Source organism: Panicum virgatum, chromosome 4N (genome assembly GCF_016808335.1).
Source record: "Panicum virgatum strain AP13 chromosome 4N, P.virgatum_v5, whole genome shotgun sequence".
NCBI lineage: Eukaryota > Viridiplantae > Streptophyta > Magnoliopsida > Poales > Poaceae > Panicum > Panicum virgatum.
In genome coordinates this window covers 31,686,435-31,710,356 of record NC_053148.1, presented here as the reverse complement: position 1 = coordinate 31,710,356, position 23,922 = coordinate 31,686,435, and the positions used below count along the sequence as shown (strand labels likewise).

General features: G+C 49.0%; 3 protein-coding genes across 3 annotated transcripts; 1 reads left to right on the top strand and 2 right to left on the bottom strand.

The window, feature by feature from the left end:
* The first annotated feature begins 803 nt into the window (after nt 1-803).
* Nucleotides 804-6,587, top strand: LOC120670237. Its single transcript, XM_039950306.1, has 5 exons — nt 804-1,160; nt 1,952-2,815; nt 4,046-4,246; nt 4,333-4,528; nt 6,180-6,587. Exons 1-5 carry the CDS (start codon nt 993-995, stop codon nt 6,374-6,376), a joined length of 1,626 nt encoding a protein of 541 aa, XP_039806240.1. The 5' UTR covers nt 804-992; the 3' UTR covers nt 6,377-6,587.
* Nucleotides 6,588-8,029: 1,442 nt separating this feature from the next.
* LOC120670236 (protein BZR1 homolog 3) lies at nt 8,030-11,690 on the bottom strand. The gene is made up of 2 exons (XM_039950305.1): nt 11,231-11,690; nt 8,030-9,314 (listed from the first exon to the last, which is right to left on the bottom strand). Exons 1-2 carry the CDS (start codon nt 11,471-11,473, stop codon nt 8,493-8,495), a joined length of 1,065 nt encoding a protein of 354 aa, XP_039806239.1. The 5' UTR covers nt 11,474-11,690; the 3' UTR covers nt 8,030-8,492.
* An 8,800-nt stretch (nt 11,691-20,490) lies between these two features.
* On the bottom strand, nt 20,491-22,280 carry LOC120668569. The gene is made up of 2 exons (XM_039948309.1): nt 21,071-22,280; nt 20,491-20,933 (listed from the first exon to the last, which is right to left on the bottom strand). Exons 1-2 carry the CDS (start codon nt 21,404-21,406, stop codon nt 20,904-20,906), a joined length of 366 nt encoding a protein of 121 aa, XP_039804243.1. The 5' UTR covers nt 21,407-22,280; the 3' UTR covers nt 20,491-20,903.
* Between the last annotated feature and the right edge of the window lie 1,642 nt (nt 22,281-23,922).

The following is a 23,922-nucleotide window of genomic DNA, read 5'->3' as shown; positions in this document are numbered from 1 at the left end:
CCTGGTCATGTGGTTCTTGAAACAGATTGTGTAACAATGGCGAGCAAGCTCCAAGTGACATTGCTGGACATAACCTTAGTGCACCCCATCAGAAAAGGCAACAACTAGAACATGAGTTAGACTTTGTGTTTTTCTTTCTTCTTTCTTTCAGAGTGCGTGAAGTTTACCTGTATGATATTTTCTTGACATTAATAAATATCTTACCTCCGCAAAAGTTTGTTCATTGAAATATAAAGTTTGTTTTTGAGGATTAGGAATGTATTATGAATGCAGTGCCAATTGATACTGGAGTTGCAAACTTTGTCTTTTTGCTATATTTTCTGTAGGTTGGAGAATGGACAATCGAATGGATGCATCACGAGAGAAATTAGACAAATGAGTGTGATCAGTGCTCTATGGATTATACTGTCAACAATTTTTTGCAAGATGACTCATAGGGTCACGTTTGTTCATTAAAGATGATGAGAAAAATCTAGAATGTTAGTATTAGTTTTATATATGATAGTATTGTTTAAGATACTCAGCATCCAGGGACGAAGCCACGTTGAGCGTCCCGGTGCACCGGCACCAGGATAAACTACTCTTTTTTTTCCCACTAACCAAGCTTATATACAACATGCAATTCTGGAGAAACATGTCAGCCCCTTAAACTGTGCATCAGGTCAGTTTACCACTGGCTTCGCCCCTAGTAATAACATGTATATTTCATTATTAGAAAACATTGTAAATATATCATATGATGAATTACATATGAAATTTATTTTACCTATATTTATGTAGCAGCGCACGAGCACCAACTAATCTAACACGAAATTTTAACTTGTTCCTCCCGTCTCCCTCTCCTCCCCGGCTTGGACCCCTCCCATCATACTCACCCCCTTCTTCACGAAACAGTATTCCAATTTCCGGAAGCAAGTCCCTATTGCCAATCCTGCCGAACTTCCCCCACGCAATCCGATCGGCCGGAATTGGAGCCGCCGAGCACTTCTGATATGGCGGAAACTGCTCGCCTCTACCCTCCCATCGAGCCGTACGACTTGGAGCCCCCGCAGGTGCCTGCTGGGGGCGGCGGCGGCGGCGGCGGCGAGGAGAAGGCTAGGGCTTCCAACGGGCCGGCGATATGGGACGAGGAGCCCGACGCGTCGCCCGCCCCTGAAGCGGTAATCGACCACTCCCAGTTCGATTCATCTGATGCTGGGTTTGAGTTCGCTTGCCGGTAGATTGGAATAGCTGCGACTGCGATATGATTTCTTCCTAGATTGGTGTTAAGTGCGGCTGTGATTACTTAGGCGGTAGCATTGGTCCTCGTGGTGGAAAAGGTGGGAGCTATTGGGCTTCTGCTCGTTAAATTTGTGCAACGCTGTTCGTGAGCTCTGTTGCTGGTTCGTGGTGGAAATTGGAAAAGGTGGGAGCTTTTGGGCTTTTGCTTGAAAACGTGTTGTAACGCAGGTGCAGGTTGTCATTTGCCTTGGCTATAGATTCGAGTGTTACTGTAGGATTGATACACAAAGTGCATGTTTGCCAAAATGCCTAGTATTTATTTACTGTTTTCTATCAGTGTTCATTACTTTGGGTGTATAGGACTTTTCTCCTATGTTTGGAAGCATGGGATGTTTATGTTCTTATGACTGCATTCCATGTCCTAACCCATGATCAGTGTCTGGACTTGCTCCGTATTTTCTTATATCTTCCAAAAGTGCCCCTTCGTCATTTAGTTTGTGTGAAACTCAATCTATTTTTTCATTAATCAGTTATCAGTAGTTCAGAGTGAGGATTTAGGAAACAAAAAATATCTTATGATGCAATATGCACACTTCAAAATTTTCGTATCCAACGATAGAGCGATGCTCAGTTCGCATAGATTGTGTATTTAATTATGCCTCAACAAAGCTATCTGTATGTATGTATTGTCACCCAGATTATTTATGGTATGGTTTCTTGCAAAAACCAGGCCCCCCACATATTTGAGCCAGGAGCAAAGGATCATCCTTCAAGAAACTTCAAGGAAGGAAGCCTTGATGTTGTCAATGCTTGTGAGTTCAGAGATGAGATGACAACCTCGAAGGAATCTAGAGAAAACATCTATGATAGTTTCCCACTTTGTGAGCAAACAGGCATATGGGTGCCTGCTTCTGTTCCACCAATGACAAAACATGATCATGAGGAGTGGCAAAAGGGGTTCGGTTATAATAGTGGATGCTTCCCAGAAGAAGAATATCAGTGGGATATTGATGAAGAAAATTTGGAGATGACAATGTGGGATGTGCTTTCTGAGATGATCATTGCAGGAAAAGATAAAATATTATCTATTGCATCATTTGATATTGGGAAGTATGGCATGTCTATGGTTTCAGATTTTTTCCTTGAGGAGGCTTTGAAGGATAAGCCTCAAACACTTGAAGATATCAGTGCTGGTTCTGAACATGCTCTCCTTGAGACAGAACCAACAAAGTGGTTGCCTGATAGTGCTGCCCCTTCTTGCATGCTTTGTGGAGCACGTTTTCATCCGATAATTTGCACTCGCCATCACTGCCGATTTTGTGGTGGGATATTTTGTGGTGGCTGTTCAAAGGGTAGAAGCTTGATGCCCCCGAAATTCATGACTTCAGATCCTCAAAGGGTATGTGATGTTTGTGGAGTGCGTCTTGAGTGTATCCAGCCTTATTTAATGAATCGGTTCAGTCGTGCTTGTCAACTTCCAACTCAAGACTTGACAGACCTGAGCACCTTGAGGTCATGGATAAACATCCCATGGGCAATCAAAATGGAGTATGAGATCTACAAAGCTGCAAATTCCATCTACGGCTACTGTAAGGTATTCATATCATATACTTTTGTCTTTAAAAAAGGACATACCCAGTGCCGTAGGCTCCCGCACTGTGCGGGGTCTGAGGGAGGTTATTAGCGGGAGGTCTTTCCCACACACCGTGCAATATGTAGAGACCACCGCTCGAACCTGTGGCCTCTCGGTTCACAAGCGGCAAGTACTACCACTTGCACCAGGCCGCCCTTTTATACTTTTGTCTTTGATGTTCTTAATTATTTCATTGTCTTTCCCTAGCAACCATTTGTTCTTGTGCCTTTGATTCTTCAGAAACATTTTCTGCTCAAGTAGTGGCTATCAATGCTATGACATTCATTAGCTGTCAGTTAATAAATCTTATAGACAGTCCGAAATCTCCAACCTAGGAAACTTCTATGAATAATTTGCAACTCTACCATGGCCTTGTATGAATTTTGTTCCAAAATAATCAATTTCAACAGTTGTATCCAAAATCTGTAGAGATTGTGGCAATTATGGTTTTCACGAAATGGAAATTTGGATTGTGGCATTCATGCTTCCCAAGTATTTGGCAAAACATTTTTCTCTACAAACTTGTAGCACAGTGCCTACTGCCTAGCTTATCAAGGCACCTTGTATATTTGTGGCCAGTTACTACCAGGAACGTTTATCCTAGTTTTCACCATTGCTTTGTTCGCTTGGCTTGTCAGCCAACCAGCCAGCAGTACTGTTCTCTCATACTAAATCAGCAACAGCCACCAGCTACCAGCCAGTCAGCAGTACTGTTCTCTCATAACAAATCAGCACCAGCCACCAGCCACAGCCAAGCGAACACAACGAAATGTCTTGATTCCTTCAAATGTCAAGCATTATTGTTCAGCAGTTATCTTTAGACATAAATAAGCTTTGCTCCACCTTAGGACACAAGTAAGTGATATAACCATGTGTTATCTTGGAAAACGCCCCAGAAATGAATTTACCTTATGTTTTCAGCATTTGTCAACACCATGATTAGACCATTCAAATCCGCATTTCCCCTTTATAATGCACTACTGCTGTAGTGATACATGGCTGAAGCACTGCATAGATATTCCAGTCTTGTATTTACTCTTTTGCTGATTCCATTTATAAGCTAGTCATATGCTCCTCAGAATCTCAGGACCTCAGTAAAGTTTACTCTTTTTTTTTTGGCTGCATGCTGCCTGTTAGTTTTGCAGTTAATATGGATGTAATCATGAAATGGTCTTTGCTTGCTGTATTCAGGTAGGAGATCTTAAAGCTGAGAAATCAATCCCTGATTCAATTCTCAGAGAAGCAAAAGGGCTTGCAATAATCACTGAGGCAAAGGTTGGAATGATGCTTACATACAAAATTGGTACTGGACTAGTGGTTGCTCGCAGAGCTGATGGTTCTTGGTCCCCTCCTTCTGCCATCTCTACTTGCGGCCTTGGATATGGAGTTCAGGTGATCTGTTTCACCAAGTTGTGTTGTTATTATAACTAAGGCCTTCTTAACACTGGAAACATTTGTCTGTATTTTGTACCTTTCAGGCTGGAGGCGAGTTAGCTGACTACATTATTGTTCTTAGGAACACAGATGCCATCAAAACTTTCAGTGGAAATGCACATATGTCAATTGGGGCTGGTATTAGTGCTTCTGCTGGTCATCTTGGACGAGCAGCAGAGGCCGATTTCCGTGCTGGTGATGGTGGTTATGCTGCATGTTACACATATAGTTGTAGCAAAGGTATGATTTAACGAATTTTCCTCTTTTAACTTTTACAATTTGACCATATTGCTGTAGGGAAAGTACTTCTAATGTTCCTGATACTGGTCACCAGTCAGTAATTTTAAGAAAAATAGATAGGACAAAGCTTATAAATTACAGTGGTTTTGGACTTTTGTCATTAGTGACAAGCTGACAGTTCCTTGACTGACTCGCAATAATCTCGTATTTCTTGATTGTAAACTCCTTATATCACAGTGGATTTAAAAATATGCCATAAAATATAGGTTTAGAATTAGGCACAATAGGCACTTTGATCCTTCAACTTTTCTCCAAGGGTCAAGTTGGTCCCTCAACTTTCAAAAAGACCAATTTGGTCCCTCAACTTTTGTTTTTAGGCCAAACTTGTCCCTATATTGATGTCATGCTCCATAATACCATGAGATAAATGTGAAAAGTCATTTTTACCCTTAGCTCCTTCTCATACTCAATTTCTATTATTGTATTGTTGTAATTAATCAATAATAGGTCACAATAGATCTATTATTCTGTCGGCATTTGATGTCTCTCGTATTTGTTGAAATGCCATTTCGTATTTAATTTAGTCTATATCACATAAGAATATCATGCACATGTTTGATTAACTTGTTGCACCACTGCTAAACATGCAAATTGTGAAGGATAGGAAATAGCCAAGGGTAACAATGACTTTTTAGCATTAGTCTCATAGTATTATGGAGCATTACATTAGTATAGGGACAAATTTGGCCTAAAAACAAAAGTTGAGGGACCAAATTGGTCTTTTTGAAAGTTGAGGGACCAAATTGACCCTTGGAGCAAAGTTGAAGGACCAAAGTGCCTATTTTGCCTTAGAATTACTAATTGCACTATTTTTGTCAATTTTTTCAACCAGTTCTATCTGTTTACTGGTGAGTTTTTGTCCAAGCAGCATGTTTCTGACAAACAATCAGACACTATACTTCCAAGTTCTCTTCAGTTTAACAGAATTTGAAGATTATAATGCGAATTCAGCCATTAATTTCTTCTTTTGTGCAAAGTAGTTTGCGACTGTTATTGAAGCTCATATTTTTAAGTTCCTGAAGAGTCCACTTGTCTATAATCATGCATAGTGTAGACCAAGATTTTTATTTCTGGAAAATTGTGGTCCATAGACCTTTAGACATGTGGTCACCATGGTGGCCACGTTGGATTGCTTATGGCAGCTAAAAATAGATTCTGCAGAGCTTCAACTTCTAGGCAGTTGAATAAAGGTAGTCTGATGTCACAGATAGCTGCCTCGATGAAGGACACTTAGATAATCTAATGAATCAATATATGTTGCTGTAGGAACGGTGAACCATTGTTAGCGTAGGCATGCATAGTGAGTGCTACAAACTGAGCATCATTTGCTGTCTTCATTCTTGCAGCATCATCCAGTTCATACAGTTTTATTAATTATTGATGGACGAAGCACAGTGTTTCATTAATTATTGCTGTCTTCATTCTTGCAGCATCATACAGTTCATACAGTGTTTCTAGTTTTCATTTTGATTGCTAATTTTGTACTATTGAGGTCAGATGTCAATGATGAAAATATCTGTTTAAACTCTGGTAGCGGTGTACTGCAAAAGCTATGCTTTTTGTCACTATCTGTTGTTCGTTTTTCTGGCAGGTGCCTTTGTGGGCTGCGCACTGAATGGAAGTGTGGTATCCACTCGAGACTCCGTAAATGCTCGATTTTATGGCGGCCCAGTTAAGGCATCAGAAATCCTTCTTGGCTCACTGCCCAGGCCACCTGCTGCCGCCACTCTCTACAAAGCTTTATCCATATTATTCGATAAGATCGCAAAGGAAACCACTTGTCTTTAGTTTCTGTGACACAGTATACACCACCTGGTGAATTGTTTCGGGTTAATCGCTTTGCCCTCTTTACCTTAATTCCTAGCTGGTGTTGAGGCAAGTGCACACTTGGCTGTCCATTGTCACATCAAACAGATGTATCTGGAACCGCAAAACCACTCTGTAAATGTTGTAAATATGGCTGCATTTCGTGAGGAAAGAAAGGGAATCCATTTGTTCAGCTGGTGTGCCAAAGAGAACTCTGAATCCATTTGCTCTGCTGGAACCATCTTGCTTTCAGATAAGAAAGGCCTTTGGATGCATATTTTAATTATATTATCATTAAGTAAATATCTTCCTCGAGTCTTGTTAAAGTGTCCTCGTGAGAGGAGACTGGGCGGGGACCATCTGCTGCGAGAACCTGAAGCTGGCAGCAGCGTACAAAGGTCATGGATCGTACTGCTGCCGGCGGCACTGCTCGTGTTTTTCCAAATAATCCGTATGAACGATGGCATTCATATGTAGTAGTACAGTTCGTGAGACCCGATTTCATGGCCGCAGCGAAGCCTTTTTGTGTACGCTGCACATGAGCACCAGTCCAGTGTCGTGCAGATTCAGCTACCCCCAGTCGTGAAATTTTCGTGATGGACAGCCTGCAAGGACGGCTCCTTTTGTCTTCATTGATGCCATGCTATTCAGATTCTGGTGTTTGTATGCTGAGAACAAGCTGATCACAGAAACACCCCCCGCATGGACTTTTTTTTAACAAGAAACATGTACTAACATGAAATAAAAAGGGGGATTATATGAACATAAGGTATCTCCCTGTATATTACAACAAAGGAGATGGCAAGATCTGTATTAGATAATAAATAAATAAATAAATAAATAAATACCAGAAATTATCAAGTCCAAACGTCTTGTTCCTTTTTTCTGATAAATTTCTAGCCTATAACTTCTTCAGGAAAATATTATTAGCTACACTCGAGCTAAATTTGAGACCAGTGCTATAGCAATAACAACACTCTCTGCAAGAAAAATGCAAGTGAAATAACGTGACATGACTGGCTGACTCTGAAGAAAAGGATAAACTAAGAGTATCTCCAAGAGTTTATCATATTTTACTTGGCATATCTTGTGTTTTACCAACTTCTAAAAAGATATGCCAAGTAAAAAAAGAACTTATCTCCAACAGTTTGGTATAATTCACTTGCCAAATCCAGATCTAACTTACATCAAGAACCCTGAGAGAGAAACAAAATTATATTTATGCCCTTCCACCTCTTGAAAACTTAAATCAGGAACTCTTCTCTGTTATTTATTTCTTTTTTCACCCTCCAACCTGACTAGAAACCACGATGCCAACTGCGCGCCGCGCGCGTATATTTACGCGCTGGAGGCTGGTTTTTCCCAAGTTGCCAAAAATTATCAAGTCTTTTGCCAAACTGTTGGAGGAGTATTTTTAACATTTTTACCAAAAATCAAAGATGGCAACTCGATTTGCCAAACTCTTGGAGATGCTCTAACCCAATACAGTCGCCTCCCTTGAATTTGGATACCATAAGAAAATCAATGCAACAGTAGAATATGGCAGCACCATGTGTTAACCTGATGCTGAAAACCCGGGGGAAAAAAGATATCCGAAAAAATGGAACCTAAACTAAACTTGTAAACACATTAATCAGCAAAGGCACGACAGAACCAGTGAACGATCCATAAAATGTACACACTTTCTGACAAGTACAATGACAATAGCCAGATCAAGGACAACTGGAGCTAATTTACAAGGGCACATGAATGCCACAGGAATCTCAGTTACTGCTGAAGGATGACACCATTTCTTCAACTTTTCTTAAGGTTTCCTGCAACCACTCGTTTCCCTTGCATTTTTTTTCCTTTTTTTTTGAGAAATTGAAAAAAAAGAAACGAAGAAAAAATGAAATAAATAAGTTAAAGATTTGCTTAGGCTAGAACAAGTTCAGATCCCTGAAAGAGGATGGGTATCATCTCCAGAGGACCACGGTACAATCTCTGAATCCCTTCTCTCTTTCTACAAACATTGAACCCATAAAACAGAGGAGCACCGTCCAATAAATATGAAAATTAATTCCCAGACGAAAAGGAGGCACCATCTCTTGCAGCATGATCAGGAGGGATCGGCACGGGTCTTTGAGCTCCCAAGGGTGAGCTCCAGCTCATGCTCATCTGAGGCGCACTCCTCGTGTATCCGTTCCCCCTCCCATGCCTTCACCAGGCCAGGCGATTCATTGTTGCCATTGCTGCTGCTCCCAAAGGCAAAGTCATCCGGTGCACCATCGACCATATTCACATCATGATGAATTGGCACACCACCCATCACAGGAGAACATGTTCCGCTCTGTCCAGGGGTGCACATTCTTGAGGTGCTGGCGATAGTCTCCTTGAAAATACCAAAAGGATTCGGTGCCACGAGGCTGTAAGTTGGAGATGAAGGACCAGCAGATGAAATTTGAAACCCTGCTAGCCATGCTGGGTCTGGAGCAACCTGGTGGCCAGGGCTTGGCGGTTGGGAGTTGGGAAGAGACGCATAGTTTGACCCAGCCCATGGTGGCTGAACACTTGGATTCTCCCAGTCAGTCTTGATACGAGGAGTGCGAGTTGGGGAGCTGGATGGAGGTGTTACTGGTGCACTGATGGAGCCACCATTGAAGTAGAGATGATGAAGCTGTGGGAACTTGGAGGAGGAGGCAATTGAGGAACTCGAGGAAAGATTCTTCAGCCATGGGATAAGAGAGCTGCCTTCGACACCACCAATGAAGTTGTTCCCACCAAGAGTGATGTGAGAAGAGGATCCGGAGCTTGGAAAGGAGGAGGATGCAGGGCTCGGGTTGTATGAAGCCCTTGGACTAGGTTGATATGAAGAGCAGGGGCTTGGTGATGCAGACCTTCCAATCGGATCATGACGCTCTGCTGCTGTTGGTTTACATCCCTGAAACATGGAGAAATTTGTCACTTAACAATAAGCAATTAACTATGCAATTGTTTCATTGTTTCATAAAAAATCAACTTTTAAGTGCACTGAAGAATTGTTGCCAAGCAGAAAATGAAAGGAACAGAAATTGTCCTGAAGCAGCTGGCTCTAACAGCAATTAAGAGAACAAAACAGACAGACCATGCCAAGTTTAAACAATAATAACATGGTATTGCAAATGAAGTCAACAACTTGCTTACTCACCATGTTTTTGTAAAGGTCATGTATACAGAAGCAAGTTCAAACAAATTGTACATAAGATTTGGATGTAGTAGTTGCAATACTCTGCAATTTAAATTTCTTAGCTACAACTTATTACAAACAAGATTTACCTATTTGTCTATATGTAAATCAAGTAAAACCTCCAAATTTTCAGTTCTCAACAATAAATTGACGGAAGCAATTCAAAAGCTTGTAAAACTATCTTCAGATTAGGTTACACCTGAAGGTAATATACTTGTTAGAGCAAAGCCCCCCTCAACATTGGGTGGAAAAAAAACAAGGCAGACACAAATGAGTTAATACAAGTGCCGCAAACTGAATAAACCAAAGACAATCAACCAACACACGGTATGGCAATTTCAAGGTTTCTATCCTGGCTAAGTCGAAATTCGTGTTATCTGCCAAAATTGGAACAAGGCTCGAAAGCAAAGTAAAAAATGGCTGTTTTTGGTCTGAAAGCAATGGCAGCATTTGCACATGGCAAAAAGATTTTAGCAAGAGAATCATTTTGGACTGTGCTTTGTGTTTTTTTTTCTGATGCCAACCAGTTACCCCTTCTTTTACAGCATCAAACCAGATGTGAAATGCAGCAGCCTGTCATGCTCATGCTATGCTAGGTAGCCTATGACTTCACCGTTAACTTTCCCCCTGTTCGGCTGCCCTGACCCCTGAACTGGCTGGAGCTGGTTGGCTGGCTGGTCCAGCAGCCGCTCCAGCCCAGCCCAGCCAGCCCCGTCAGATCAGCTGGCTCAAATTCAAACAAAAAAAACACCCCAAACGTCAGGAAGCCGATTCAGCCGTCGGGGAGGCGTTGCTGGCCTTATCAGCCAGCCGTTCGGCTGGAGCTGGGCTGCCGAACGGCTGAGCTGATCAGCCCAGCCCCAAGCATCCGAACAGGCTGCCCCAACCGAACCACCTCCTCTGGGACCAAGGAAATGTTGCAATTGGAAAAAAAATCAGTTTAGCTCTTAGAAGATTTTGACCATACTGTAAACTACAAAACCGCTATGGAAAACAAAGCAGGCCATTCCCAAAAATTGCCTTCAGTGCTTCAGAATAGAAGCAGTATTCCTTTGACATATAAAAAGAAATTCTGGAAATGCTAATTGTAGAGCATGCCGAACTAATCAAGCCGCATTGCATTCCCCGTTGGGTGCACATCCAGCTCCCATTTCCCTGACCCGACAGCAGTACAGCCTAGTAGCACCAAGCAAAGCTCTGCATCCCCAAGAAAGGAACGGAGCTGGAACTGGAAGCAAGCGAAACTGGTCCGAATCCAACAGAATTCAGGGACGTGCACACCACAGCCGGCGCATCCAAAGATGGATCCATTGGAGCAGCAAAGTCGCTGCATTGCTTTCCCCATTCCCAAACCCGGAACAGAGCAGCACGAGGCTCCATGCAAAAAAGCCCAACATAACGGAGCAAGAATCTCCCGGCGGAACAACCAAGCAAGCAAACACGGTGTAGCGCTGCTCAGATCGCAGCGGCCGCAGCTACGATTGCTGACGTTGCAATTCTACGGAGCAACGAAAACAGAAACAAAACGAAGCTACTCATGGCGGCACATGGCGCAGAGCAAACACGGAATCGAAGCCATGGAGAGTCCAGTGGAGCAAGCAAAGGGTGGAGGAAAGGACGACGGGGGTGACCTTGCGGTAGGTGGTGCCGTCGGGCTCGACGGTCCAGCCGGCCTCGTTGCAGAGCGCCTTGAGCACCTCGTTGTTGTCGCAGTGCTTGGGGAGGTTGTAGTTGCCGTAGGCCCTGAGTCCGGCGAAGATCTTGGCGGCGATCGCGCGGCGGCGGCGCTCCCTGCGGCGGTTGTTCTCGCGCTCCCTCCACGTCGGGACCCGGGTGCCCCCGAGCCCGCCGCCGCCCCCCGCGCCGCTCGTCATCGGCGGCCCGGCCGCCGGATCTCGCGGATCTGCCCCGGCTTGCTCCTCGCGGCCGCTGCTGGCCTCGCCCGCCCGCTCGCTTTGTTTATTATTTCCGGGGAGGAATTGGGGGGAGGAGCAGGAGGAGCCGGAGGGGAGGAGGAAGTAGTAGTCTGAACGCAGCCGCTGCCCGCTGCTGCTGCCCCTCTCCTTCCTATTGTAAACCCAGCTGGGGGAGGAGGGAGTGAGAGAGCGAGGGTGGCCGAGCTGTAACTGTAAGCAAGCCCCAGCCAGTTACCGGCTCGCTCTCTACCACCCGGCGGCGTTTGACCTTTCTACCCCAGCGCCGGGGCCCAGTGGAAGCGAGAGGTTGCGCGCCGCATGGCCAGGGCCCAGGGGTAGAGACGGGATTTGCGCCGGCCCGGGGGAGGGAGACGGTTAAACGTGACGGGGCGCGGGGCCCGCGCGCCCGGCTTTGAGCGAAGCCCACGTCGCCGCGCCCCTGGCGCGCGGGGCCCGCGCGCCCCCACCGTGTCGCGGTCAAACGGGGGGTGGGTGGCGGGGCCCACGCAGCCGCCGTCTCGCCAGAGCGCAATCATCATGCCGAGCCGAGGTGCAGCCCGGCGGGTTCGCGCGACCGAACCGGGCCTGGCCGAGCGGGGCCCGCGTGAGGGGGATGGAGCGGAGGAGGAAAGGCGTGAACGCGCCCGGGCCGGCCGGGGTCCGGGGACGGTTCGCTAGCTTTGCTCGCCCGTTTCTGCGTTTACTGCAGGTTTCGCCTCGGTTCCGGGGCGGCTCTGCCCGGGGGTGGGGACCGCCCGGCGCGGCGGGGCCGGGGCGGGGCGAAAGGGTGGGAAACGGCTTCGGGATCCGCGGCGCGGGGGAGGCCCTACCTAGGGTGGTAACAGGTCATAGCCCTAATGGCTTTCTCACAGCCCAATAAAATTTTTAAAATTTTTAATTTAAAAATATATATGTTTAAAGTCCGACTCTTTTAGGACTCGGTCCTTAGATTTTCTAGTTCAAATTGTTGGACACTTTACCACCCCTAGCCCTACGGCATCGGACGGCACGCTGCCCGGTCACGCTCGCCGCGAGACGACGACGCCGCTGCTGTGCTGCGGCGCCTGCCCCTGCTCTCCTGCCTGCGGTGGCGGCCGCCGCCGCAGCGCCGCTTGCCCTGCTTGGTTCGTCTGCATCGGCGGCGTCCGCTGGCCCTGCTTTGCAGGGGGGCGGCCAGTTTCGATGCGTGGATCCGAGCGGCTGCGGCCAGCTCGATGATGATGCGTGTCGTCCGGAGCAACGGTACTGCTAGTTTTTTTTTGCGAAGGGTACTGCCGTACTGCTAGTGTTGTGCAAGCAATAGTTTCTTTTTTTTTCTCCCGGGATTATTGTGAATCATGGATGCATGCTGTGCGCATAGCCTTTGACTTTCGGATGGAGTGTGAGAGTACGTGACGGGGTATGTCATGTGCTCAGTGGATGACGTTCCTCCTTAAGTATCTCCCCTTTTCTGAGCTAAACAAGTGCGAATTTCAACTGTTTTTCTGGTGTGTCATTTGCGGGAACCTACAACTATAAATTGTGTATGACTTGGACAGAGAGATGAACTCCCAACGTCCTCCTATTCCCGTTGGGAAGCTCTAGATGCTAGTATCCACTGGCACACCGCACTTCCACGCACCATAGCTTGCTCTGTTGCAAACGGACGGTCTCATCTCTGCTACTCCTACTTGCCTATCCGCCGCCTAGCTCAAAGCCTCAGACGTCGTCCATTTGTCCAAGCCTTGTAGACCTTTTTTTCTAAACTAAAAAATCCTTGTAGATCACCCACAAGCAAATAATTAAAACACATATAGAATAGTTGTGCCTCATGGAGTTTAGCTGGTCCTGTACTCCCTCCATACTCGAAAAGAGTGTCGTTTTAGATAAAATTTGGGTCAAATATTGGGAACATAAATCATAAATAACTTTTAAGTTGTTGAGTTTCAGAATACAAAAATCATATGAATAGATTTGTTTTGAAAAATACTTTCATAAAATTATAAATATATCATTTTGTGATAAATATTTTTATAAAAAATAAGAAGTCAAAATTAAGCTTCGAAGACCGTGCCGCTATCCAAAACAACATTCTTTTCAAGTATGGAGGGAGTATCTTCTCTGCGATCGAGAACTGCGTTTCGTTGACACAGTTGACACGGCATCCAGCCCACATTTAACTAGGGCCTACTTGGCATGCAACAGCGCATCGCCACCACCACGCAATAAGTCACATATTTTCAGAAAAGAAAAGAGAAAATAAGGTTCATGCCGCCCACATGGTCCGGTGCTCCAATCGGGATTCACTGACTTGCTGAAGGCAAGTCAGTGAATTACTGTAGCGGTAACTTTTGATTCATTCCCGGCCGTTCATTTGCGGATGGATGGATGAGATCCAGTGCTACAGAGAGCATGGTACAGTAAATCTGTGAACAGCGAGATCGGCACAGTACCTCCACTACAGTAACTAACGGTAGGCTACTGTTCACACAGACACGATTTACTGTACCTTTTGCTGACTTTGCTTCAGCACGGCAGACAAGCCGGATCGCCGGTGCTCTCCTTCGGTCCTTCCCCTTGCTTGGGATCCATCCCAGGTCCCCAACTCACAAGGCCCACAGCCACTACTGACCTGGGACGTGCCGTGCCCACTCCATCTCTTTTTTTTTCTGTTGCTGACTGCTGCCGTCGGCTTCATCTGGCAGCAGTGACGAGCTGCTGTGAGAGGTCGCAGGCAGGTCACAGGAACGGATCACGAGGCGGATGGGGGCGAAAGAGAGGACTGTAGCGCCTGCGCGCCTGCCTGCCGTATCTCCGTATCTTGTTGGCAGCACTCGTGAGATGACTCGCGAGAGGGAATTTCGCTGCATCCATCTGTCTATCTATGCTCAATTGCTCATTGCTCCCCACCAGACTCCAATTGATCATGCATGCGCACCATTTTCTTAATTAATTATTTTTATCTGTTTTATTTGTTTCTGAAAGAAGTTTAATTTACATCGTTTTCATTCAAGTATAGACCCTTTAAATTATAACTTGGTTCAATTTACCCTTAAACTATATTACTTAGCTCATTTTCTCGTAATAAAATTTATCTTTTTCTCCATACACAAAGTTAAATTTAAATTTTAGTTTTGCAGGGTAACCGTGGACATCATAGGGCATATTAAAAATTGTTCTAATCTTCATCATTATTTTTCATATAAATTTGAACTCCAATTATTAATTTATTATTAAATATCCTAACTGATCAAAATACTGATAAAAAATTATTATGTATTTTTCCAACCTATGTTTTGATGTGTATTGTTATTTTATAAAATTTAAACTTAAAACTCTACCTATGCATGGATAAAGAAAAGGACAAATTGTATTAGATGGTAATTTGAACCAAAGGACCTAGTTTGGGGGTAAAATGAACCAAAAGAGTTATCCGGACTTTGATGGTACTCGGTTGTGCTCATTCTGGCTGCTGCCACCGTCGCCACCAGCAATAGCTACAATAATTTTTGCTTGTTGGCTGCTGCTGCCACCGTTGAACAAAAGCCACCTGCAATAGTTGAGAGGAGTAATTTAGACTTTTTTGTTTTTGTTTTGCTCGGTCAAAATCAAGGAATTAGCTTCGTTCAACCTACGTTACGAGCTTCCGATAGTCGCACCACAGATCATTCTTCGGAGAAAAGGAGTCAAACAGTTCGGAAAGCGCTATGCCACTACATATAGTATTCCGTTATTGCCCAAAGCCCAAGCAGCTAGCTACAGGAACGCTCGGTTTCTTTCTTGAGCTGTTGTCCAGTGCAGCATGACATGATGCCTGCTGATGGATCAATGGCATTCGGCACATATCATCCATGGATTCCATGGAGACCCCAATCATAATTAACCAACCACTACCGGTGCCCATCGCGACGCGGGGGGGCAGGCATGTATGGAGGCATGAGGCGAGCGATCGAGACGCAGGAGCAGCGCGCCATGATTTGGCTCCACATGTTTTGCGACCTAGTAAGCTAGAGGAGGCTTTCGCGCACATGCAGGGCGATAGCGCGAGCAGAGCAGGCAGGCGGCCCCAACGCAACCACGATATGATGCCGGTCAATCCAAGATTGGGCAATGCATATGCAGATATGCTCTGCAAATAGAAAAAGCATCCCGGCCGTACGTACCAAACTTGGTGGGATGTCTATAGGCTACTATAGCTGCGACACGACGGCAGCGAGAGCGAGCTGCGAGTCGAGTAGTGGACGCGCGCGCGCGACGCCGTTGCCGGCCGGCCGGTCCGGGGGGCGGCGCGGGCATGCATGCGGCCACCAACAACTCGCCGGCCTGCCGCTGCTGCCGTGCTGCGTTCGCGAGGAGCCAGGCCGGGCGCCTCGGTCGGTCGACAGAGATCGATCAGCTGGTACTTGGATTCATGGTAGCGATTGCTCCCTGACGGCCGTGGCTAGGCAAGTCCATGTCTCTCTCCGGGTGGGTGTATAGAAAAAAGGTGGCACGGCAAGGGTAAGGGCAAGGCAAGCCCATGTGCGCGTTGGTGGCAACGCAAGGTTCTCTCTCACTCTCTCTCAGGGCCCACGCCTCGGCCACGGTGCAGGAACCAAACATGTCCGATCGAGAGGCTCGCATCTCATCACGTACCAGTACTTAGCCATGCGAGTGGCACGCTCTCGGGTCTCGGCAGGAACGCAGGATCACGTGCGCGGCGCCGCGCCCATGGAGGCATGGAGCACCCTGGGGAGGTAACTGGAGCGTCGTCCTTGGCCAGGCACGGCGACCGCGGGGGCCGGCGGACCCTGCTGCGGTGCCTTTGCGCTTTGCGCTTTTGCCCGCCCGGCGGCCGGCCACCTCCACCCAACGCGACCGCCTTTTGCCGAACTCCCATCCCAAACGTACGCACGCGCCAGCCCGTCTTCGGATCCCCCTCGCGCCGCGCCGCGCCGCACGCACGACGCCGGTCGCGCGCGGGCATCTCGGACGATCGGGCCCGGGTGGGCGGCAGGCTCCCCCCGTCCGGCCGGCGCACACGCGGCGCGGCACGGGGCCGGTGGTGAAAGGAAATGGCGACGGGTGCCATACCAGCCTAGCTACCAGTATTCAGCGCGCATGCACGTCAGACGCCGCCGGGGCGGGCACGGACTTCGGCGCCAGGCGCGTGGCCGCCGGCCCCGGGGCCCTAAAAGCGCCGTCGCTCGCGTGAGCCGAGCTGCCGCCTGCGAGACCCGGCCGGCGGTCACGGCGTCCTGTGTCTCTGTGAGGCCGTGCCACCGCAGGCAAGGATCTGTCTCGGCTCTCGGGGGTGGAGGGAGGCTCTGTGCGTTTACCGCCTGTCTTATTCGCCTTCGCGCCCGCCGCATGTTGGGGCGAACGTCTTTTCACGCCGGCGGGCGGTAGGTGGCTAGGTGCCCGGTGCCTGGCTCTGAAACGTAGTTTTTTTTTGTTGGTCTTGGACGACCGGCCGGCCCAGCGACGGCGGCGCCACTCCTGCACTGCGTGTTCCGGATTCCGTTCCGCTGCGGACAGATCGCTTTGGGAACTACGGCGGTGTGGGCGCCGTTGCTTTGGCTGCCAAAGCTGAGCGGCCCGGCCGGAACGGTTAACTCGCTCGTGGACGGAGCGGCCGGCCGCGACTTTTTCTACGCCGGACGAACTCGGGTGTGGTATGCTGGTATGGGAAAGTGACCGCGGCGCGGCCATTATCTCCGGTCCGCTCGCTTTTGGTGGGTGCGGTAGAAGAAGCTGACGCGCGGAGGCCGGAGGGGCTCGCCTTTTTTCGATTCGGTTCACAAGGGCAACCACGGATCGAAAGAAAATGACGAGGAAAAAAGGTGCGCGCGGGCGCTTTTCTGTTGTTGACCCAAGTCCCGGTATCGGCATGCAGGCCCATTGTGCCAGCCCACCGGCTGATCGGGCCGTTTTGCCGATCCGCCTACTCGCTGGGCTCCGCTTTCTGCAACTAGCTGGCCCGATGCCCCCGCGGAGCATCCTTCCTTCTCTTTTTCACGAGATTCCTCGAGGAAACCTGCTCCGTTCGCGGGGATTGAGCTTCGGGGACTTTCGGTGTTAGAAATGAAGGTTCCGACTGCATGCGCGCACATTGTACCAGGCACGAACATAACAGCACAGATGACAGACCGCAACTCTGTATTGGACGAGATGTTTGCTGGGTATCTGACTTTGTACTTGCCAAGCTAGTAGTAATTGATAACGAGCAGAGCACTACAACGACTAGATTGAGTGGCACACCTGGTTATTTAGCCGGCCCTGGTTGGCTGACATCTGCCGTCATCGGAAAAGATGATGCCTATAGGTTTGGCATCATCATATATCATCATGGAAATTTTGATATGTAATTCAGTTTAAATGGAGTGCTCCTCCTGGTCATGAACCTACCAGGTAGCTGTGTGATGCTTGCTTGCAAGTCGATATAGAGCTAGAATGCCTTCCATGGTGGTCAGTGGTCACGATCCCTAAGGGTACACTGACCTGTGAGCGTCAAAGCCGAGCTTGATTTGGACCTGCCTGCAAACATAGACTTATCTAATCCTTTTTGATACATCATGATTCATGGATGATCTTCAATCTGATTTCGCAATCAAGTGGGGTCGCTTGGTGTTTGCAAAAAAAAAGAAAAATACTGTTATCCAAAGGTCCATTTGGCATGTATTAATAGAAAAAAAGAAGCCTATGTGTTTCCTCACCAGACAATCCCATTGTTTGGGAACTTAAACAGAGAGAAATTGAGAGGAAGTGACTATTCCTTTCCTATCCCTTGGACTTTTCACAAAGCCTCATCCAGTTCACTGTACTAAAGCTCAATGCTCAAAGACTTATCCTGACATCCTTTTCAATGAGCTGGCCTTTTACTATAGATCTAGTAGTATCAGCAATCAGTAAACGTACAACACAGGGCCGCGGTTATCTCAATCCATTGTTCATCACTAGGCTTATCAATCATTATAATCAAGTAAGCTAGTCCTTAGTCTAGTTCTACAAACTCGGTGTCTAGAACATCCATATATGGTGAAGGCGGAGGGTGTGCGCGCAGCACCAGGTGGCGGTGAAGGCGGGTGCGCGCCCCGGTTCCTTGCATGTGCGGGCCCGGCCCTTCCGTATCCCAAGCCCAACCTTCAGGCACTCACATGTCAGCGGCCAACTCCAGAATCACCTCTGCTGCGGCGCGGCGAGGTCCTTTACCTTCCACAGTGTTTCCATTTGGCAATATAAATTTATATAGAGATTTGTAGTAGATGTATAGACAAACAATTATACATAGATAGAAATAGGACATTTATTTTTAAAGCAAAAAAGGTTAAAAAATTGTAGCTGAAATCCGACGTCTCAATCTCGCCGTCGAAGGCGGCCGGGAGCGGTCCTCGGGCATCTTCTCACCATGCAATGCGCGGCTATCATGCCCGACCTACGGCACCGCGGCGTACCGGATCGAGGCCGGGTCGCCCGCCGGTGACGGCTTGAACTCGTCGCACCCGTCGAGGGCGTGCCCGGCGGCCCGCCCAAACTCGCCGCGTGGCTCTCCTGCCTAGCTTCACTATTGTCGTTGCAGTAGAGCGCACACCCATTCGGAGGCCACCAAAATTACCGGTCGAGAGTTCTAGATTCAGATATTTTGCAGAGACCGAATGGAGAGCTGACGCGTGGACCATTCGTGTCTCAAAACTTTAAAGATAACGATGGCACGGCCAATCACATGCACCGTCAATTTAGGATCGAATAGTGGAAATCTTTTTACTGACGTGGTCGGTCTGCCCTTGCGCCGTCCCTCGGGGCTATCATATATAGAAATTAGGGCCGTGATTAGATTCAAAAATTTTATCTCAAAAATATCACATCGAATATTTGAGCACATGCATAGAATACTAAGTAAAATCTATTTACAAAACTTTTACACGAGTAGGTTGTAAATCGCGAGACGAATCTAATGAGCCTAGTTAATCTATGATTTTGCAATAGTGATGCTACAGTAACTGTTCACTAATTATGAGTTAATCATGAGTTAAGTATGCTTATTAGATTTGTCTCGTGATTTACAACACATCCGTGCAAAAGGTTTTGTAAATAGATTTTATTTAGTACTCCGAAATAGCAAGATTCACTTCCATTCGTAGCCATCAGATCGCGATCGGACGGCCGAAATAATTTTGGCCGACGTGGCCCTATCGGCCGCGCGCCGCCCCTCGGGGCGTTAACATATAGAAAAATCTCTGCTGCGGCGCGGTGAGATCCTTTACCTTCCACAGTGTGGTGCTGGTGCCCAAAATGAAAAGAACTCTAGTGTACGAAACGGTCATTGCTCTTGTTTGGCTACAGTGGCCAGCATCACTTATTGGTCCCATGGTGCAAGTAAAATCAAATGAACAATGAAGCAATATGATGCTGGTAGAGAGTAGAGGATGGGGAATTTTCATTTTTCTCATTTGTTTAACCACTTTGCATCGATGCAAGTACATGTACATGCATCGCTTCCATTTTTTTTAGCGGGGGCATCGGTCTAGTATAGGCAGTGTGAGAACTGAAGCTCAGATAAGCTTCGACTAAGGCTAACAGCCTAACACCGTGGAGGGCCGATCCCACACAGTTTCTGTGGCTCTGTCGCTTGAAGGGTCAAATAATATATAAGATATATAAGAAAACTAAGTAGCCACAGACATTAAAGGTCCCCTGGTCTAGCAGTTAGGACATTGGACTCTGAATCTAGTAACCCAAGTTCAAATCTCGGTGGGACCTAATTTTTTCATTTCTCCTTTTTTTCCCCTCTTGCTAGCTGCTATTTTCTCCATCCCAAAAAGCTGTTTTTGCACTCATTCGATTAGGGAAACTTTTGTAGTGCATATATTTGGCCTTCACTGAATCTTTTTTCTAGCGGAAATTCATATCGGTTATCAGCCTCCTCATACCTCAGACACTTGGGATTTCCGGCCGGACGAGAACATGCATAAATAAATTAACAATATAACATGTGTGGGTAGTCCCTGTCAGTTGGCTGAGAATGAAGTAGAGGAACATGCCAATGGACATATCTATTAACTAGTTTTGTCTGTTTCTAGATCCAACGGTGCAGGCATGCATCAGCCAATACCACCACACTGCATAGACCAAAAATAACGCTCCAGAAAAAAGAAGAGAAACAAAAGGTAATTACAGGATCAGGGTGCATCCGAACGCCAGATGCATTGCCTCCAATAACAGTGATCAGAAAAGGCGGTGAACGTACTGCCCCTGAACTGAACGACACATGTCCTCCTGCATTTGGGCTTTGCAGCACCGCACGCATGCATACATGTTGCGAAGCTCATCTGCCACTATGTTCGGCTCTCTGTACATCTATCGCCACAGCAAATGCGAAGATTCAGCAGCATTCAGATGATCATCCGCAGCCCACGCTCACACTGCACTGTCACCACCATCCCCAGCAGCAGCAGAGCGCCTGCACGAGAAGACAAGACCCCAAGTGAGCACCACGAACAAAGCCCCGACCCCCCCGAGCATTGTCCATCGCAGCAGAGCAAGCGAGCAACTGCAAGAAGATTCGGCAGAGCGGCGGCAGGCAGGCAGCACACGCACCTTCCTCCGCTTCCGGCGCCACCGCCGCCGGGGCCGCCCGCCGCCGCGGCGCCGGCCGTGGCCCGTGGACGGCGGCGGCTGCGCGGCGAGGAGCAGGACCTCGTGGCGCAGCACCAGCGGCGACCAGAGCCCGCTGCGGTCGTAGTCGAAATCGAACGCGCTCGTGTCCGCGAACTTGCCGAGGAGCCTGTCCGAGACGCCCCTTGGGACCAGCTGCACCACCAGGAGCTGCCGCTCGTCGCGGGCGGCCGCGGCCGGAAGCGACGACGGGTCATCCTCCGAGGACGAGCCGCAGCTCGCGATCTCCGGCGACGGCGGCAGCATTGCGCGGATCATCAGCCAGGATGCTAGTTGTTGCCGCGGTAGCAGGATGATATATATACCAGGCTCTCTTTTTCAACAGGAGGAAGAAAGCAGGGGGGATTCGCGGCGGATCGTGCGGTGGTTGAAGGGAAAAGGACGGACGACGGACCTGCTCGTGCTGGAGGCTGCTCCGATCCGTCCGGACGCCTCCTTCCATTCGATCCGCCCGGGCCGGGATGATGAAGGAAGCGGCAGCCGTGGAGCCTGCCTAGCTGCCCGCTGCATCTGCGCATGATTGCTTGATCGGTGTCGCTCATGGAGCCATGCTCGTGTCGTGGGGGGCCACTCCGACCCGAGGCCACCTCTTGCTGCTTTCTTTATTGCTGTCTCACGTTCCAGTGTCGTCGTCTCTGATCTCGCCGCTCACCTCTCTCGCTACAGGTGAGGTGACGATGATCCCTTTCTCTCCGCCCAGCGACCAACCAGCAGAAGCAGAAGCAGAAGCCTCCGCGGCATGTGACGCCTCTAAACACGGCCGCCGCGCGCTGGCAGGAGATGATGAAGCAACAGCAGCCTAGCTCAGGCCTCAGCTCACGTCTAGCCTGGCCAGCCAGCTAGCTTAGCCAGGAGAGGGCATTAACTCGGGACAAGGAATCAAGGATATAGCCGTGATGATGATGATGCTCCGATGGATGGAGATAGCGTGGGCACTATACACTCTCACTGAATGCCAGCCACGTGTTAATGGCGACGCGAATAGGAATCAGTAGTGCGTCGCTGCCATGTTCTTGCACTGAATAAGCTAAGCTATAGCTTCCTTGGAAATTATGGGCATCCGATCCTTTCAGAAATCAGAACGGATCTCGATCCGGCCTGGTAGCTAGCTAGGCAACTACTGTAGCAGGGTTCACTTCACACCTGCTCGATCACCAGGATAGCAGCAGTCGAGCTGAGCCTTTCTGTAACGTCGATCAGCTGTGGCCCTGAGGTTTGAGGACGACAAGCCGGCCGGTAGGGACGTGGGTCGCCAGCCACCTACCATTTGGGGCGGACAGGCTAATCGAAGATGATCTCGCATCCTTTTCCGAGCCGATCTCACTGTGCACAGGGGAGAATGGGCAGATGGGACTCGTTAGATCCGAGATCCAATCGGATGAACAGCAGGATGAAGGACGCAGCCAAGGCAGAAGAAAGTTCAGTGTGCTCCTAAGCTCCTTGCCTCCTCTCCACACCACGCGCAACGGAACCCAAACCACTTAGTTATTGCGTCGCTGTTGTGTGCAGTGGTGTGAGGATGGGCCGATCTTTGGGATCCAAGTAACGGGGGCGTCTATTCATCGCATGTGCGAGGAATCGACCACGCATCGTAGAAGGAGCGCCCCCGCCTCTCTCGCCTTCTCCAGCTCCGGCGGTGCCCCCACCACCTCCGCTGCTGCCCTCCACCGCCGCCGACTCTAACAAAGCATGCTGCCCGTCCATCGCCTCGCCCCCTCCGGCGGCCTCCGCTCACCGGAGATCCTACCCTAACAGGCCGGTGGCGCTCCCGCGCTGCCTCACCCTCTGCCGGCCCAACCGCTGCTGCCCCCGGCCTCCTCTTCTATAGCCGGAGGCCATGGAGCCATAATTCAGCTAGGCGCCGACTAGGCGGCGATTAGTCGCGCCTAATCGCGAGTCGAAGGGTCAGCGCCTCGCCTATGGGGGTAGGCGGACCCATAGGCGTCGGCAGCTCGTCGGCGGCGCCGATGGGGGTGGAGGAGCGTCCGGCGGAGGTCGCCAGTGGGGGAGGAGGAGCTGCGGGCAGCGGCGAGGGCTCAGACGGGCTTGTGCGGGTGGCGGCGGGCGCAGGCGGCGGCGGTCGGCGGAGGTTGCTGGTGGGGGAGGAGGAGCTGAGGCAGGGGACAGGCGCGGCGGCGGAGGAGGAGGTTGAGGCAGGTGCTCGGAGGAGGAGGAGGAGGAGGAGGCAGGGGGCGAACCTCGGCGGTGGCGGAGGCAGGGCAGTGGGGCAGAGGAGGCAGGGGCGAGCGGCGAGGACGACGGGGAGGCGTCGTCGCATCGAACCAGGTGAGGTGACGAGGCGTTGGGTCACGGGTGGAAAGATAAGGTGTGGGAGGTGGGCTGGTGGGCTGCCTTGTGTCTTTCTTTTCCATTCAAGGCCCACTAGTTCCTTAATTTTTCTTTTCTTTTTAGAGTATATGGTGTGTATTAATCACCGCCTAGAAAAACGCCTAGGAACGCCTAGGTGCGATTAATCCCGCCTAGGCGCTAGGCAGTGGGTCAGCGCCTAGAATCCGCCTAGCGCCTAGCTGAACATTACATGGAGCCATCCCAACCAGCAAACCGAACCCTAAAGACCGCCTCCTCCCTCCACCGGCCACTCCGCCCCACCAACCATACCCAGACCCCGGCAATCCCCTTCCCTAACCTCGACGCCACTACCATCGCGAGATCCAGAAGTGGAAGAAAGCACAGTTCTGCACGGGCCCACCTACCAGGGACTGCGTCTCCCTTCTGCAATAGATCGGGCTGCAGTAGCGCACGGGGGGAATAGC

Coding starts and splice junctions, on each gene's coding strand:
- LOC120670237 (XM_039950306.1), top strand. CDS start 993: ATGGCGGAAACTGCTCGCCTCTACCCTCCCATCGAGCCGTACGACTTG. Junction 1,161..1,951: donor CGTCGCCCGCCCCTGAAGCG/GTAATCGACCAC, acceptor TGCAAAAACCAG/GCCCCCCACATATTTGAGCC. Junction 4,529..6,179: donor CACATATAGTTGTAGCAAAG/GTATGATTTAAC, acceptor TTTTTCTGGCAG/GTGCCTTTGTGGGCTGCGCA.
- LOC120670236 (XM_039950305.1), bottom strand. CDS start 11,473: ATGACGAGCGGCGCGGGGGGCGGCGGCGGGCTCGGGGGCACCCGGGTC. Junction 9,315..11,230: donor ACGGCACCACCTACCGCAAG/GTCACCCCCGTC, acceptor TCCATGTTTCAG/GGATGTAAACCAACAGCAGC.
- LOC120668569 (XM_039948309.1), bottom strand. CDS start 21,406: ATGATCCGCGCAATGCTGCCGCCGTCGCCGGAGATCGCGAGCTGCGGC. Junction 20,934..21,070: donor GGCGCCGGAAGCGGAGGAAG/GTGCGTGTGCTG, acceptor CTTCTCGTGCAG/GCGCTCTGCTGCTGCTGGGG.